Source organism: Erythranthe guttata, chromosome 6 (genome assembly GCF_056151865.1).
Source record: "Erythranthe guttata isolate IM_541 chromosome 6, IM_541, whole genome shotgun sequence".
Lineage (NCBI taxonomy): Eukaryota > Viridiplantae > Streptophyta > Magnoliopsida > Lamiales > Phrymaceae > Erythranthe > Erythranthe guttata.
In genome coordinates this window covers 4,772,798-4,790,721 of record NC_142538.1, presented here as the reverse complement: position 1 = coordinate 4,790,721, position 17,924 = coordinate 4,772,798, and the positions used below count along the sequence as shown (strand labels likewise).

At 31.7% G+C, this 17,924-nt stretch overlaps 2 protein-coding genes and 1 non-coding gene across 6 annotated transcripts; all 3 read right to left on the bottom strand.

Annotated features, from left to right (window-relative positions):
- Positions 1-6,620: 6,620 nt before the first annotated feature.
- TRNAG-CCC (transfer RNA glycine (anticodon CCC)) lies at positions 6,621-6,691 on the bottom strand. The gene has a single exon. It is a non-coding gene; the product is annotated as a tRNA-Gly (tRNA).
- Positions 6,692-7,191: 500 nt separating this feature from the next.
- Positions 7,192-8,545, bottom strand: LOC105977311 (Tetratricopeptide repeat (TPR)-like superfamily protein). Its single transcript, XM_013002613.2, has 4 exons — positions 8,268-8,545; positions 8,037-8,161; positions 7,661-7,907; positions 7,192-7,561 (listed from the first exon to the last, which is right to left on the bottom strand). Exons 1-4 carry the CDS (start codon positions 8,368-8,370, stop codon positions 7,338-7,340), a joined length of 699 nt encoding a protein of 232 aa, XP_012858067.2. The 5' UTR covers positions 8,371-8,545; the 3' UTR covers positions 7,192-7,337.
- A 688-nt stretch (positions 8,546-9,233) lies between these two features.
- Positions 9,234-13,507, bottom strand: LOC105977614 (uncharacterized). 4 transcript variants are annotated; one of them, XM_013002938.2, is made up of 8 exons: positions 13,287-13,507; positions 11,677-12,766; positions 11,496-11,586; positions 11,245-11,402; positions 11,100-11,151; positions 10,887-10,966; positions 10,687-10,780; positions 9,234-10,610 (listed from the first exon to the last, which is right to left on the bottom strand). In XM_013002938.2, exons 2-8 carry the CDS (start codon positions 12,670-12,672, stop codon positions 10,096-10,098), a joined length of 1,986 nt encoding a protein of 661 aa, XP_012858392.2. In that variant the 5' UTR covers positions 12,673-12,766; positions 13,287-13,507; the 3' UTR covers positions 9,234-10,095. The 4 variants fall into 4 exon arrangements, with proteins under 4 accessions (XP_012858392.2, XP_088675712.1, XP_012858391.2 ...); XM_088819586.1 differs by having other exon boundaries at positions 13,108-13,471; XM_013002937.2 differs by having other exon boundaries at positions 9,234-10,619; positions 13,287-13,471.
- Positions 13,508-17,924: the final 4,417 nt, after the last annotated feature.

The following is a 17,924-nucleotide window of genomic DNA, read 5'->3' as shown; positions in this document are numbered from 1 at the left end:
TTGAACGATGCTGGGCCCCACGTGCCAAACCTCTCACATCTTAATAATCACATTAGTACTACTTTATTATTTTTTTATTCAGAATAATAATCACATTAGTATTACTTTATTATTTTTTTATTCAAAATAATAATCACATTAGTATTACTTTATTATTTTTAATAATTTGTGATTTTAGTTCTCCACCTTTCATAATTTTTTTTTCTTCTTTTATCTTTTATGAATAATTGAATGGTATATGGAATTATTGTAGAGACCCCTCATTTCGAAAATATATATAACTAACTACCATGTTGTTTACACTTTAGTGCAAGTGCCTTCCATTTGGATATAATTTGACATGCTCCCCTAGCCCACCATGAAGTACCCAGAATATCCTTTTAAATCAATTTTAAATCCTAGCCCAACCCATATCTGTGTTTATCTTCCTCTCTTAATTCTCAGATCCAAATCTTGCACCCCAAGGTCTCTAACCCGCGATTTTGCTTCTCGGAGTCATAACTCTCTCTTCGGTGGTCGGAATTCGATGGTTCAACTATCGTTGTAATCCTCTCGTCGAGCTCTTTCATTTGGTGGGTATTTCATTCAGTTTGGAGTGCTAGATCTGTTTCTGCATTTTTTTAGTCGGCATATTTCGACGACGGTGTTCTTACAAGATGTGTAATTTGTTTTTCGTCAGTCGGAATTCGACGGGCTACTCACCGTTGGATTCCACTCGTCGGGATCTATATTTTCATGTCGATTTTATTCATTTTTATATTTTCAGATTTATAATTTTATATTTTTATATTTTATTTTATTTTTATATTTTCAGATTTATTTCTCTCGATCTCTTAGTGTCTGTTGTTTTTTGAGGATGCTTCTTTATTTTTTGTTCATTTGCACTAAAATATTTTTTTTGTTTTGATTTTGCAATTGCAGCTTAATGAACGCCATTGATCCTTTCCTTAAAGGTGTCAAAATTTTTGTTTCAAGTTACATCTGTTTTGTTCAACAGACTGTATACATTACTATAGCAACATATAGTTACATATGCATATATTTGTGTATTTTTTATTTGTATTTTATTGGTTTTGAGGTGATTTATAATATAAATGTTGAAATTTGTAAATTTTTGTTGTTGGGGTTTATGAATTTATTTTGTATAAGCCAGTATTCGTGTGTGTATATAATTGATCGACTAAAAATATGGGCTAAAAAAAAAGAACATAACTACTCATTACTATAGTTACTACAGTTACATGTAGTTATGTACTGTAAACATATTGATTTGATAATTTTTTTTTTTTTTAAATTCAAAGAATTAAAAATAAATAAAAATATATATATAAATATAAGGGCCAAAAAAATTAAAATATTTTTTTTTATAAATTTAACAAACAGGTTTATTAAAAAAAAAAAATAATAATATATTAATCAGCGAAAATGATAAATGCAGGACCAGAAATGTTGATTGCAATTTGGCCGAAAATTGCATATAAGGGTAGTATAGTACTTTCGCTTCTCTAAGGGGTATGTCAAAGAATAATTTGAGGTTGGGTTTACCTCTAATTTATTTGGTAACTAGGGATATGTAAAATAACCCCACGATATATATACTAATTCTATTTTACGATGTGCATTAAATTATAAGCTCATTAAAGTAGAATTTATTTTTATGGGAAAATTAGTCAACTACGATCACCCCTGAGCGACTCTAATGATCTAATGTCACATTACGAAAAAATTCTTTATGTTTGAATAATTACAACCATCTCTTAATTATGTATTTATTATATATCCATCCTTACAACTTTAAGTTTGCCTACTGAAATAACGGTTTTTTCGTAAGATAAAACATAATTGAGTAGTGGTTGTAATTACCCAAATACTAGAATTTTTTTTCGTAATTTGAGATTGCATCAGGGAGATAAACGTAATTTGCCCTATTTTTTTGAACTTCAAATATTGCGATTGATTTGATTATTAGTGGGAGAACTCAATTCATGTGAACTTTAATTAGGCCTACATGTGATTTGAGTTCAAATTGTACAAGACACAAAAAAATCAGATTGCACTTATTACATCAACACACACACACACACACTTGGATCTACATTAGTGATGGCACCAAATTTACTCAAAACCACAATCAAATTTATTCCTCCCCATTTCCTGATGGTACTCGTTCTTGGCGGTACGTTGCAGCCTGCATGGGCCCACACCGTGCTCGGATAACAGCCCGGCCCGTCTTATTAGATCGGGCTGCTGTCCAACGCCAATCCCAAGCCCATTCCACACACATAATCAAGGTCCCTCTTCAACATTCTTTACCCTGCCCATACTCAAAATTTTCAACAACAACAAGATCACCATTATTGATGTGTGAGAAGTTAGCCATGAAGTTAGCCACTTAACCAAAAAAAGCCCACGAAGCTAATTAAGCCACACAACGAGATTCGAAAGTAAGAATTTACTAAAACAAATTTATGATAAATCAATTAATTTCGTGTTATTTGAAACAAAAAATAAAATGAAGTACTTATCTAATCGATCCTGACTTGAAGAGGGGCATATGATGCATCACTCCAGTTTAACATTGCTTGCCCAAATGAGCATCTCAGAAGCAGAACCACCAAAATTAATACCATATATATATATATATATATATATATATATATATATATATATATATATATATATATATATATATATATATATAAGGATGAAATTGATCAATTTATTTTATGAGTGGGGCCCCTTTGGAATACTCATTTGAGCAAGAAACATTATATGGAGGATTGAAGCTTTTGTGCAAAGTCCTTACAATATGTACACAAGGCTTTGGCCACATTATTTATAGCAGCAGATAAGTATTCACTGTTCACCAAATTCATATATTATATATTATATAATTATATATATTATAATTTATATATTATATTCATTACACATTAAGTAGCCGAGTAAGTGCACGTACGGTAGCTAGCTAGGGTTTGGTAAACAGACCAACCTGTTTACAAAATTTTACCACATTTTTTTTTTTAAATTAATTACACCTAATTAACTTGAAATTTATTTCTTATTTAAATTAAAATTTCAGAAAAAAATTTTATGCATGCAATTTCGCTCTTTCAATCTAAAAAATCTCGAACATTGACGAGGGAGCAACTGTTGTATTATATTTCGATTTCGAACATTGATATATATATATATATATATATATATATATATATATATATATATATATATATATATATATATATATATATATACACACACACAAACTTGTTAGTATCGATGAAGTGATTAATGTTTTCGTTGGTATATTATTTAATTGTAATACGGTTGGCATATAGTACTCGAGCACAGTCCACAAATTCAAGATTAAATAAAAAAAGATCGATTAGCTTTGAATCTTAGTTAGGATAATAATACTCCATTTGTTCTTAAATAGGTGTCGTTTTTCACCTTGGCAAAAATCTTAAAAATCTCAATAAATATGTCTTGATTTTAGGAAAATAGATATTGATGGACCAAAATACTCTTGTTTATTAATTAATGCAGGAAGAGTGCTATAGAGTTAATAAGGGTAAAATTGAAAAATAAGCAATTAATGCAGCATTGGAATTGTAAAGTGACAGATAATATGGAACAAAAAAAATTCTCAAAAGAGACATATATTATAGAACAGATGGAGTATATACTAATCCATTGTAACTACATTATATATATATATATATATATATATATATATATATATATATATATATATATATATATATATATATATATATATATATATATATATATATATGCATATTTCATTCCAAGCTACTAAAAGACAAGATCACTGATAAATTTACAGACAATCCTGATTCAGGCATTTTATCATACACTTAGTGGGGAGGGGCAATTTACAATATTCCAAGAGCTGTTATTCAAAATCATGGACTATTACCAGGAAAGTTGGTTCTGAGCACTGTATAGAATAGGATATATGTGTGTGCGTGTGTGTGTGTGTGAGAGAGAGAGAAATGTAGGTAGTTAATTATAAGAGAATGGCAGTTAAAAAAAAAATGCATGAGCCAACTACCTAAATTGTGGCAATGTTTTAGGGTAAGAGAATGGCTAATGCCCAGTTTGGTGAGCCATGCCAATAAGGCATGATGGCGGTGGGTACTAATGACTATTTATTATTTTGTAGATCCATGTCAATATCAGCCTTGTTGTATTTGCGGAACTTCCGGGGGGCCATGCCCCCCCGGCAATATCGATGCTACACCCGGTGATTTTCACCAGGCACCCTAATTGATAAGATTCCCACTACGGGTTCAGTTATGGCCCATTGGGTTTTAGAAAAATAATTATAAAATAAATTAAAAAGGACACATGTCAATAAAAGAGTTACCCGGTGAAAATCACCGGGTGTAGCATCGTATTCCCCGTAGTCTAGTGTTTTTTTTTCTTCGGGGTGGGGGGGGGGGGGGGGAATACGATGCTACACCCGGTGATTTTCACCGGGTAACTCTTTTATTGACATGTGTCCTTTTTAATTTATTTTATAATTATTTTTCTAAAACCCAATGGGCCATAACTGAACCCGTAGTGAGAATCTTATCAATTAGGGTGCCTGGTGAAAATCACCGGGTGTAGCATCGATATTGCCCTAGACTACTTTTTATGTACGTTATTTTCGGCCAAAAAATAAATAAGATAGTGTACATATATACACCCCTCGGCAACGAGAAATTTATTGTCCCGTAAGAGATGACCTAGCGGTTGGAGCAAGTGAGTGAGTTTTGTATTAATTGACTCGTGTTCGAATCCCCTCGCCAACGGTCGCTAGGTCGACCTAGCTAGTAGTATGGTTTACGTCTCTCGTATGGTTTGCAAGCTATTAAACGAGAGTATGGATTTACTCAGTGCACCTATATGGCTGACTGCAGGTTCATTCGTTACCAACAAAAAAACAAAAGGAGATGAAATAATAATAATTAATTTTAAATAAATATATCATTAAAATCTCTTAGTTTACCCTAACGTTGTTACTTTTATATATAAAGATTAGTTGCACTCTTAATTCTATACCGTTCAACCATAAAAATAATCTTAATATTATTTGTTTATTACAATCCAAAAAGAATCTCTCAATGTTATCTTTCATTATATATTTTAAGCTTTTTTTATTTTATTTTTTCACCAATCTTGCACATTAATCATCTTATCTACTCTACCTAAATTGCAAATAATAAGTTTTTTTTACGGGTATTTCTTAAAAAAAATCTACAAAAAAATTGGGACCGCTGCCCCGTAACTCTTTTGTTTAATTGCTCTAATTTCCGGCCCCCAATAAAGAATATTGGTTGCGCTTGTAGATACTATAGTGTAATTTTTCACATTTCATTCACTTGCAACTAGGGGTGGGAACGAGCCGAGCTCGGCTCTTTTGGCCAGCTCGAGCTCGAGCTCGAGCTCATCGAGCTAATTTTTTTTTGGCTCGAGCTCGGGCTCATTTAATTTTTTTTTTATTATTTAATTTTTTATTAAAATCATATGATTTTTTTATTAAAAATTATTTATAAGAAAATAAAAAAATTATAAAATAAATAATGAACTCTAGTTATATATATTTTTTAATTTTTCTATTATTATTATAATATATTATATTATTATGAATTATTGAAGTAATATAGATTTGTTTCTATTTAAATACTATAAATATTTATTATTATAGACTATTTACTATTTAGTTAATAATAATAATAATAATAATAAGAATAATATATATATATATATATATATATATATATATATATATATATATATATATATATATGTAAAAAAAAAAAAAAAAAAAAAGAAGGCAGCTCGCGAGCTGTCGAACAACTAATTTTGGGCTCGAGCTCGAGCTCGTCCGAAGCTCGAGCTCGAGTTCGAGCCTTTGTCGAGTCGGCTCGTCGAGTTCGCGAGCCGACTCGGCTCGTTTACCACCCCTACTTGCAATTATAAATATACACATTAAATATATGTAAAATGTGTATATATACACATGGCTGTATAGTCGAATACTGCAAAATTACTTTTTTTATGATAAAATGTAAGACAAGTAGTTTTGAATCCTAAAAAAATGGTAATAAAATCTAAAAAATGCGATGCAATCTAAAAATTTGTAATTTCCACACAAAAATTGAATCAATAAGCTTAAAACTTGAAACAAATATGGGAATCGAATAGTAAATCGTTGAGCTTAATTTGATTCAACCATAACACGTAGATCAAGAGTGAGTGCAACAAACAACCATGTGCAAAGTTAGTTGGTCAACGTTAACATGATCATGTCGACCAACAAATATTTGTTTTAAAAAAGTACATGCAACTGTGTCTAACTATTGTGAAATATTTTTCTTTTTCATTTCTAAATAACAAAGTGCAAAGAAGTAAGGGTAAATTACAACCACCTCTGAGGTATGATAAAATTACGAAAATCCAAAAAAATATTTAGTAATGTGTAAGAAAATTTATGATTAAGGGATAGATGTAATTCTCGAAACAAGAGACGGGTTTTTCGTAATTTGACTAGAGGGGTTTGTAATTTACCCAATAAATAAATAAAGGTCGAATAATACAACATCAAAAAATGCGCATCCAGGGAATCGAACCCTGGTCAGTACCGTGGGAGGGTACTATGATACCACTACACCAGATGCGCTCAACGTTCAGTATACAGAAACTAAAATTTAAATTGGTGCTTGAAGATATACTTATTTTTTTGGTTGAATCAATAAAAGAAATATAGTTATATACTACTCTAAAAACCTAACGTACCGTATCCAATATTGCAATTTGGATTCTCACGACTCGTGCATAAAATGAACCTCGTACAATCTAGTAATATTATTTTACCAAATATTTCAACTCCAGACCAATAATATCAGCAGTATTCAGTATATTGGTGGGAAGAGATAAACTACTATTTACAGAATCCAATTTGGATAATAAATCCCAAATATATTCAGTAAATAGATAGCATCAAAGTCCTGATCCAAAAAATAACTATGATATTAGAATGTACCACAAAAAGTGTTCGATAACGAGCTAGGCTGCTAGCCTTCGCCAGTACACAAAAACTGTTCGGTAACGAGCACTAGGCTGCTAACCGTTGCCAGCACACGAAAACATTACTCTTTCTTCCTCCAAATAAAAAGTGTATAACCACCAACAAGAATAACATTTCATTTTTCCTTTACTGATAAATATACAACCAGAATATTGTGGGCATTGAGGAACACAATTTTAAATAAAACAAAATTAAAATAAAAAATAAATAAAACAGAGAAAGAGAGAGTTATTGTCGCCTATCGGCATCCCAAGTTAGCTCTTGAGTCATCGTTGATAGTTTTATTCAGACAAAGTTTCTGTAAATCAATATAACCAATAATCGTGTCTTCAAAATCCACATCTTTGAGTTGAGCCTCTTCGAAAGTGGACCCCGATAGAACCGTATTCCTAAACACAGCTCCCTCCAGATTCGCCTTCCCAAAATTCACCCTGTCTATAACAGCATTCGTAAAGTCCGTCCCTGCCAAAAAAACAAAAAATCGAGACATTTTTTTCATTGTCCAATAATCTCAAAGTTCTTTTGTGAAATATATGATTAAAACGAAAACAATTAATTAACCCTTGAAACTTGCTCCGACTGCATAAGCCTTGGACATGATCACTTCAGTCATATCCGCTCCGTCGAACTTGGCATCGGACATTAATGCAGCAGCTAGAGACTTGCCCTTGAGGTTCGACTTCTCGTTAGTGTAATCGCAGAATCGGAGATCAAGTGGCTTATCGTAAACCCCGTTCGCTTGGCCGATTGTGTTGCCGACGAACGCGCGTTCGCACCGGTTCGGATCGTTCGACAAAGGGGGCAGCCTCTACAGTTAAAATCCCCCCCAACAATTAATTAAGTTTCTTCAAATACTAATTTTATCAAATCAACATACTGCCCAATTTTAAGAAATTAAACATTTAAAAAGCAAAATTAGGGTTTATTGAAATTTGACCTGAGATGCAGCGATCACCGGCGAAACAGCGGTGACAGCCCAAACAGCAAGGAATCCACATGCTACATTCCTAATTTCCTTAAATTGGGATGAACTTTCTACAGATTCAGAAGCGTCGTTTGTAGCTGCATACAATCAATATTCATTCTCAGCAACTAAATTATGCATAATTAAAAAAAAAAAAAAAAAAAAAGTAAAAATTGGAGCTTAAATATATAATGTATTACTTACAAGAGCATCGTATTAGGGTTGGATGATGAACGATTTTGTGTTGAGTTGAAAAATTCCGAAAAGAGAAAGCCCTTTGTTGGAGATTAATTGAAAGAGTTGCCATTGTTGTTTCTTTTCGATTTGTCTGTGGGATTTTGTTTTGGAGGCGTTGGTTACTTATCCATATGAATATCTCTGTCTGACGTGGCACTGGCTGATGCTTATTGATTTTTTTCTGAACCAATGTGATTGCTTTTCAAATTGTTTTGGGCTTTCTATTAAGGGAGAATTTGAGATTTTTTTTTTGTTATAAATTTGTTCACTTCTGAATTTCTTGAAAATCCAATTTTCGATTTCGGTTTTCGATCTCATTTTAATTTTTAATCCGAAAATTTCCAATGTTTAAAATAAGGTTTTTCGTTACGTTTTTTTTTTTTTTTTTTTGGTTTTAACGAAATTAAAATTAGTTGTGTTTTTTTTTTTCAGAGTTTCCGCTTGGAGTCAAATTGATGGTTATGAATTTGAACTCTCAGTTTAAAGCAATGTAGCACGGAAAATTTTTCTTACTGTTTTTGTGTTTCGGACGCGTTTTGTGTCGATCATTTTGCAATTTCTAAAAAGTTAGAAATATATTTGAATACCAAATTTTTAAATATTTTTGTTGCTTTCATAATTATTTATATGATGATTTAATGATTAATTGCAGATTGATATTTACACATTTGTAAACATAATTTATACATGAGTAAAAAAATTTATATATGTTTATATAGCATATTTATATATATATTCTTATAATTTTAATATTTACACGTTTCCCACAAGCTCGCATATCTTATTTTTTTTTATATGCCGTTTTCCCGTATCACCGTTTTTTGTGGCTGTGTTGTATAGGTTTGAAGATATTCCAAATTAATATTATTGTACACGCACACCAAATTTTCCACCATTGGCAGCATATTCGCATCATTCAATAATGAATACTACTTTTATCTGTTAAATTGTTCAAATATATTAAAATAATTTTGAGTACAAATTTTCCCATGCAACTCTTAGAAAATGTACCAAAATTAGAAAAAATAAATTAGCAAAATTATACACAAGACAAACAACCAAAAATCAACATACATCTAACTATCACAACAAAATTTTATATGTTATATTCATAACCGCGCGCGAGCCGCGATCCGCCGCAAACCGTAACGGTGCAGTTGCCGGAGCCAAAGATGCCCGTTCGCCACTAGCCCGCCACCGTTCTTTCTCAAACATACGTTTAATAATAATCAAGAGCCACCATATATATTGCTCAAACATAAAACGTTTATTTGACTTCGATTTATCTTTTCACGATCAGACGAGCTGGCACGTAACTCAATCATTCAGACGAGCAAAAATAAATAAATACATACCATAAAGATGGCGTTCCCCACTAGTTTTTTCCTCAAATAAAACGATTTGTCCCACATTAGTGAACCAACGGACGAGATTTAACGAGGCCCCACCACAACCTCCATCACACAAATGCACCGGTCTCCATTTCTTTTTTTTCCTTTCTGGGCCAATCGCTATAAAACAAGAACCTCGCACGAGCAAGCAAACGAATGAAAGAATCGCCATATATAATATATTTCTCGTCCGAGTAAAATCTTGACCAAAGGAAGGGGCATTTGACCCCTGCCAACTGTCATTTTGACCATCCAAACTTTCAATAGGTGCTGCTGCATTTCAATGGACCAAATTAATTTAAGCAATCGGGTCCCTCCCAACAGTTTTGCAATTACTACTGCAAGTTGCCTTGTGAATAATCCGATTTTCTTTTTTTTTTCTCCTTTTCGGTAGAGCCTTCGGCTTAAGGAGATACTGGTAAACCGTAATTATGGAACGATCTAATTCTTCCATCCCATCCAGATGTAACAATGACTAGGCCCCACGCATGAGAGTCGGACGAACTCTGGCACGAATTCTTGAAAAATCTGTACTGGGATTTGCTAATTCCAGACATCAAACTAGAAGAAATCGGAAGCTTCTCCTCTGGCCAGGTGGCGTATGCTGATGACGACCCTTTGGTAATCGAGTCCAAGAAATAATCTTGGCTTAATGATAAAGAAGTGGATAGTGAGAAAGGCAGCGGTTTATTCGAACTCGCGTGGGACCCGCTTGCTTTTATACCGGGCCATGGTATGGCAACAGATGCGTCAGAGGAGAAACACTCGAACGATTTAATGGCTTTTGGTTGCAAGAAAGAGGAATCTTCTTGATCGGCATATTTCCAAATGTAGACATTTGAATCTTCCGATGCTGATACGATGTGTTTCCCGTCCGCAGTAAACGAAGCGGAAATCTGGTTTCCACCTTTTCTAAGGCCTGAAAATGCTTTTAAATCATCACACAATCAAAAAAAAATTCCGTAAAATTAAAGAAGAGCGTTTAAAGTATGTACCTTTGTACTTCCCAACCACATTTGTTCCGTCGATAATTCTGACTTTTGAATCGGCACAGTTGACCAATATTTTGCTCGGATCTTGTGGTAAAAACTGCATTCACAAAAATTGACAAAAAGGGAAGCGTTTCATTTAGTCTCCGATCGAACAAAATAATATTATCCAAATTAGCAATCTTACGACATCACTCGGAACGTACCTGAAAGCCCGTTATCCGTTTGCAGGGTGACTTCTTCTTACCCGTTAAGCACATTTTAGCTCCCAATTCGAACTGATTGTCTGATTAAAAGAAGCAAAAAAAACCCTTCAAATCTTATTACAGAAGCTTCTAGAAATGTTCGAACAAGACAAATATACTATTTTTAACCACCGAAATCCAAAAGGGTCGTATAGAAACTCAACGAAAATTTACCTGATAAGTCAAAAAAACGACAGGTGCCGTTTACAGAGCCTATAATACCACCCTGCATTAAAAACCGAAATGAATTAATACGCCTTTATTACACTATATATGAAGTTATAGTAATAACAAGTAAAAGGTAGTAGTATAAACAGACCTGCCCATCGGGCCGATAAGAAACAGCAGTAATAATGTCTTTCGTTTCGGTCCAGTCGACAACTTTACAACAATCGGTCGCCCAAATTCGAACCTTCCCATCTATCGAACCGCTGATGAAGTAATCATCGTTCACGGGGTTAAATTGGACGCAGGTCACTGCATTTTATTAGATTTAAAAAAAAAAATCAGACAAAAAGAAAATCCGAGTACTACGAATAAAACAAGAATTTACTTAATTTAGCGTTTTACCATAATCAGTGTGCTGAAAAACCTTCAGGCACCGATCAACTCCCACTCGCCACAAACGAACGGTTTTATCAACCGACGACGAAAGCAGACACTGCAAAGACAATAACAAGTTAAATCAAAAAAAGTCTAGAGTTGCCTCGAAAAGAGGAAAAAGAAATGCAATAAAATTCAAAACGTTTACATTGTTGTTCGACCAAGAAAGATCCATGATTTCATCGACGTGTCCTCGAAAAACGTGCAACGGCTTCTCGACAATTCGGAAAACTTTAGGAGGGAAGATAACGCAAGCGGAGTCTTGTGTTCTTCTTAGACTTTTGAATTTGCTATTTTTTTCTTTTTCCACCATTAGAGGTCCCAATTCGGACAGCCGATTCATCGAGAAGTAGACACACGAGGAATCCGAAGCTGGTATGTCAGTTGTATCCGATCTCTCGTCTTCCGTTATTTGCCACACTCTGACAACCTTATCTTCACCCGCGCTTGCTAAATACTGTCCGTCGTTACTGAATTTCATTACCGAAATCGAACCATCGTGGGCTTGGATTTCTTGTCCTGTGAAAAGGGCTGAAAGCTCTTTCGATCGATTTCTATTACGACGAACCCTAACTCTCCGAACCCTTCTTCTTCCCTGAGCTTGAGTCAAACAAATCGAGCCCAGATTATCGTCTACCACGTTCTTACTCGTCAGACAACTCAACGAATGCAATTTACTCAACCACCGATTTTTCAGATTTTTCTTTGTTCTTGGTCTATTCATATCAACCTCGTTTCCCGCAATCTCATTTGCATCAAATTCACCACCACGACTGCAATTCCCACACTCGCTCGAATCCACCCCACGGGGCGAATTCGAATCGTCCGTATTCCAACTTGACATAGACGAGCGGCTCGAAGAAAATTCATCTTCGATACTTATCGATGTTCTTAGCACAGCCCCACCATCCTCCATCATTCTATTAATATCACGACTTTCTCCGTCGAACTCGCCTACGGCGATTTCCATCCATCTATTGAACTTCCTTCTTCGCTCACGAACACTCTCGGGAGCACTTATCCACACATCATATTCCCAACTCCGAACTAAGGGACAATCAGAAATGAAATCCGGTTCTTGCTCTATGTGCTCTTGTGCGTCGAAAAAACGAGTTTCTTCGTCGTTGTTGCCCGAGTTGTCCATGAGTTCATCCCATTAATAAAAACTGAAACCCAATTGTGAAAAAACCAAATTTTTTAAGCCCTAGGCAATGTGCTTATCCCTTCCAATATAAAACCTTTTAAAGCAACAAAAGAGAACAAAATTTAGAGTTAATAAAAAATTAAGAATGAATAATAAACAAAAGAAGAGCACCACAACCAAGATTTCAGCAATTCCACAAATAAACAAATTAATAAAAAAAAAAAAAAATACAGTCCCGCGAGAACAAAAACAAAACACTAGTACGGATAAACAATATAGAAAATAACCAGTTGATCCAACATGGATCCCAATCCACACACATATATATAGATATACACATATATATATATATATATATATATATATATATATATACATATATATAAATTCCCATAACAGAGAAGCAAATTTGTTTACGCTTTTCATATTTTATACCTGGAAAGCAAAATCCCAGTTTTTCCGACACAATAGCCAGTAAAACCCAGAAAAAAAAAAATCTTTAATTTTTCGAGTGAAAGAAAAATAATGTAACAGCGAAAAAAAAAAAAGCAAAATCGGCAATAATTTTGAAGCATTTTTTTTTCTCTTTCTAAAAAAAAGATGAAATTGCTCACATGGGTTTGATTCAGTTTGATGAGATAGAAAATGAAGCAGAGAGATCGTGGGGTTTGCTCTCTACAAGACTACACAACAACCGGAGCGAGGAGTGACCGTAAATGAAAAAGAGGAAAATGGGGAATAAATATAATTAATGGAAATCAATGGGTTGAATTGTGAATAAAAGAAAATTATGCCAATTAGTGTGTGTTGTGTGTGCGTGTGGACTAAATAGGCCAACTACCTTGACGACAAAATTCTTTTTAACTTTTTATTTTGGGTTTATTAGGGAAAACCCCCTTGTTCATATTTTCTAATGAGGTAGATCCAATTTTTTTTCTCCTTTTTGAGATACACCCAATTTTGCCAACTTGGCAAAATATATTATATAATTTCCCTTTAATACCCCTGTTTTATTATTAAACGGCATTTATTTCCTTTAATACGTGATTTGAGATTTGCTGATATGTTGCCTAAAATCACGGAATAAATTTACGTGAGATCATTGGCCGTTATATCAAATCGTGTACAATTTTTTTTGAAGATTCTCTTCATCGTTCCAGCGGGTTTTATCGTCATTGAAGATTTCCGCACCGTCGTGGAAATAGGATCGATTTTTGAGCGTTTGTTGTTGGACGTTGTTAAGCGGGTATGAATGCGTTATTCGTTTTTATTTTTTGCTCAATGTCCATGATTGTCGTGTACGGTGGTTAGAAATTTTTAAGAGTTGTGTTGATACTTGATTCTATTAAGTAGAACGTTTTTTAACAAAATTATTCCGTCATATATATATCGTTTTTTTTGCCGATGATGTTTGTTTGGAAGAGGATTGACAGAGTTAGAAGAGGATGGTTCACGCAGATCGGACCAGAGTTGTTTTATATGAGCTTCGTAGTTGGTTTATGCAATAATCGGAATAATTGTCCGCTTTGGTCGAGTTCATGTTTTTATCCCGGTCGATAGTTGGTTTATTTGTTTATAACAGCCGATTTAAGTGTGCTGGGTAGTACATTAAAATATAGTTCGTAGTCTTTTTTAATTTAGCGTATGAATTTTGCATTTTAAATTTATTTTTGATGATATTAATGTATTATCATTCAAATGTATTTGCAGTCTATTTAATTATTTTTTAGTATTCTGCATTTTTAATTTTGTTTCATGATTTTAGGTTTTTTCGATGGCGAATTTCGTACGGATTTTGTTGAGGTTTGGTGGGTTAGTTGCTATAAAGAGGTGTTTACGATGTAATGGCTCGGTAACTTCGGTTAAGTGTTAAACCGTTGTAATACAGTAGTATAATATTATGAATACCGTATGATACTACCATTATCATTTTATTATACTATTATGAGATTATTAATGTACTAGAGTTTTTTAACTCGACATATTGGTTTTATTGTGTTATGATGTGTTTTATGTATTTTATCAAAACCCTAGATTGAAATTATGAGATTATTAATGTACTATTTTATTGGTTATGTGGAATACTTTACGTTGGTGTTGTTCTCAATGTTCTTGTCATTTCAGTGGTATATTGTTTGTAACACAATTTCATATCAATACTATAACCGTAATATACTATCATAGCAGATTAATGTACTATATTGAAATTATTAATATACTATGTGGTTGAATAATACGGGATCCATAGTCTATTAACGAGATCCATAGTCGAATTAGATCAATAAGATAGTCTATTACATGATATAAGGAAAATTACCCTAATTGATTAGTATAACAAACATATTATTCACTTTCCATATATATTATTATTTTTTAATATATATTATTATTTACCCTAATCGTTTTCATATAATAAGGAAAATTACCCTAATTGATTAGTATTTCAAACAAACATATTATTCAGTTTCCATATATATTATTATTTTTCCAATAGTCAATTAATTAAACCCATAGTCGAATTAGATACATGGGATAGTTTATTAAAAGATATGAGATAGTCTATTAATTTAAAAAAGGTAAAGTAACGGGATTTGTGGGATTTGATTGAGGGTAATTATGTAATTACGAAAAGCTTGGGCTTTTATCAAAATGGCAAATTTAAATTTGGGTCTACCCCTATTATTTGAATGTTTAAGGGGGTTATATCTAATAGACCCTTTTATTTTTTTTAATATTTCCAGGATATAATTTATTATTTAGGTCTCTCTTTATTATATATATTATGAAAAACGTTACATTATAATATTTTCGATAACTTTATACTTATTTCTAAACCTTATCTTCATTTATTTTTTCCCTCTCTCAAATTTATTTAACTTATTTTGAATTTAAACTGAACCCACAATTTTTTTGAAGTATTTTTTAAATAATGTATTATTATAATCAAGATTAATACGAATAATTCCTTAACATATAATTATAAAATTTATCATAATAAATTATTTTGTATTTATATTTTATGTGTATATAAAAATATCCAAATTTTCAATTATCTTAATAATAACTATATTTATTTACAAAGATAAGAACATTTCTCTTATATTAATATATTAATTAATGAGTAAAAGATTGAAACTTTCATAAATCTGTTTCTTTAAACTATTCTATTACACTCAATTTTTTTTATTTAAAAATAGTCAAATATTATATAAACATATAAATATTATTTTTAGTTTATTTAATATATAATTTTAGATTATTTTTTTATATGAAACTAAAGTAATTTGTAAATAATATAATAATATTTTTCGAAAAAAAAGTATTGTAGTAAAATAAGTTTGGCAATTATTATGTGTCATGTATTTTTTTTACCATTATGGCGATAATTTTTTTTATATTTGCAACCACCTGAACAACTTATAAAATCTAAAAATAACTTATAAGCTATATATCCAAACACTTTAATAATTTTTTTAAAATAAAATATAATAATTTATCAGCTCCTAAAACATCTTATCAAACATATGAACTCATAAAATATTTAAATAATTTTAATTAAACGGGATCTAAATTAATATACCAAAATTATTAAATTGAAGATTTGAACAAGTGAAGAGTGATTTTCCAAATGGCAAAAAGTTTATTCAGAAAAAAAAAAACAAAATGTTTTGTCATTTTTTTGGTCCAAATTGAAGGCTGGTCTCCAAGAATAAGAAGACTTCTTTTTTAATTCGAAGCAAATATTCAACACATTACTTTATTTAATTATGTGCACATATTAATTGGTTGCATATATATATTAGGCGTTTAATTACCTTTAAAAGAAATTATAGCTTTCAAATTAGGCTACGTCTAATTGTTCGTAATGGACCTATTAATGGTTCTTTTTAATGATTTATATTAGTGAGTTGATACATCAACTAAAGTTGTTAAGAAATTTAAGCTAATTGTGTACGGTAAAGAGGGTTAATTAAGAAAAAAAGTCTCGAGACAACTAATTTTTGTGTCTAGGTTAATGGTAAGAGAGGTTAACAAAGTCAAAAGTGATTATTGTGCTTGTTTCCAATTAATCAAACAGCTTTTGTTAATGCTTTTGTCACATAATCTTATTCTAACAATTCTTTCCTTTGATTTTCCGACCAAATTATCACAGTTTTACAGTGTGTTCAGCACAGATACAGACAAAATCCAAACAAATTTAAAGCGTTTGAGCTAAGCTTACAAGTTGTTAAAAAAACCTTATAAGATGTTTCAGAGCTTAAAAACTCTTTCAACTCATTTTTACTTAAGATATTACAATGAGGTGGTGTTTGCAAATGATTATTTAAAAGCAAAAATTAGTGATTGTGAGTTAAGTCAGTTTTAAGTGCTTATTTCTAAAAGTTGGGAGTGTTTGCAAATATTCCAAAAAATGAACTTAAATGGAACAAAACATAATGATTAGGGTGCTTTTAAAAAAATAGCTTAAAACAGATTATTTTAAGAGAAGCAAAAGCAAAAGTTGATTTTGCAAACACCTGAAAACAAAGTATGGGCAAAAAAAATCTCATAATCACTTTCAAAAAGCGTTTGCAAACACCACCCCAGTAAAAATAACTTATAAAATTATTATCCAAACACTTTAAAATTATTTCTAAAAATAAGAAATAACAACTTATTAAGTTAAGAACTTATCTGATGTTTAAAATAAGTTTAACCTTAAATCTAGATAAATATGTAAGCTACTTTCTTGAGCTTGAATATTAATTAATTAATTAATTAATAATATGTATGTTAATTCGATGGTAGGAAAGTCCACCATTATTGTGGCCGACATATAACGAACTTAATTCCTCCAAAGAATTATATCAAACCAAATTTAAATAATTAATAAATAGTATTTATTATTCTTTAATAATTGCATTAATTACTAAACAAATGCACAGTATGATCTGCCTAAGATTATTAATGGTTGTCACTGTTCTGCCTACACAGTCTCAATATTAGATCTAATACAAATTATCGAATATCTAACAATCTGATTAGCTAATTAAAATCGAAAAAATCGAGAAATAAATTAATTAAAAAAAAAAAAGAGATTTAATTTACATGATAGGGCAGCCAATCTTGAAATGCAGCCACAAGACGAGTTGTCTATTTTAAGTAAAATTCAATTTGGTTTGTTCTGGTTTGCTATCTATAATCCATTAATTATTTAATTTCACCTAAATTTATCGAAGAAATCGACAACTTGTCTCTCCGTATAATTAATT

Coding starts and splice junctions, on each gene's coding strand:
- LOC105977311 (XM_013002613.2), bottom strand. CDS start 8,370: ATGGCAACTCTTTCAATTAATCTCCAACAAAGGGCTTTCTCTTTTCGG. Junction 8,162..8,267: donor AACCCTAATACGATGCTCTT/GTAAGTAATACA, acceptor GATTGTATGCAG/CTACAAACGACGCTTCTGAA. Junction 7,562..7,660: donor AGTCGGAGCAAGTTTCAAGG/GTTAATTAATTG, acceptor TTTTTTTGGCAG/GGACGGACTTTACGAATGCT.
- LOC105977614 (XM_013002937.2), bottom strand. CDS start 12,672: ATGGACAACTCGGGCAACAACGACGAAGAAACTCGTTTTTTCGACGCA. Junction 11,403..11,495: donor TTTTCAGCACACTGATTATG/GTAAAACGCTAA, acceptor AATAAAATGCAG/TGACCTGCGTCCAATTTAAC. Junction 11,152..11,244: donor CTTATCGGCCCGATGGGCAG/GTCTGTTTATAC, acceptor TTTTTAATGCAG/GGTGGTATTATAGGCTCTGT.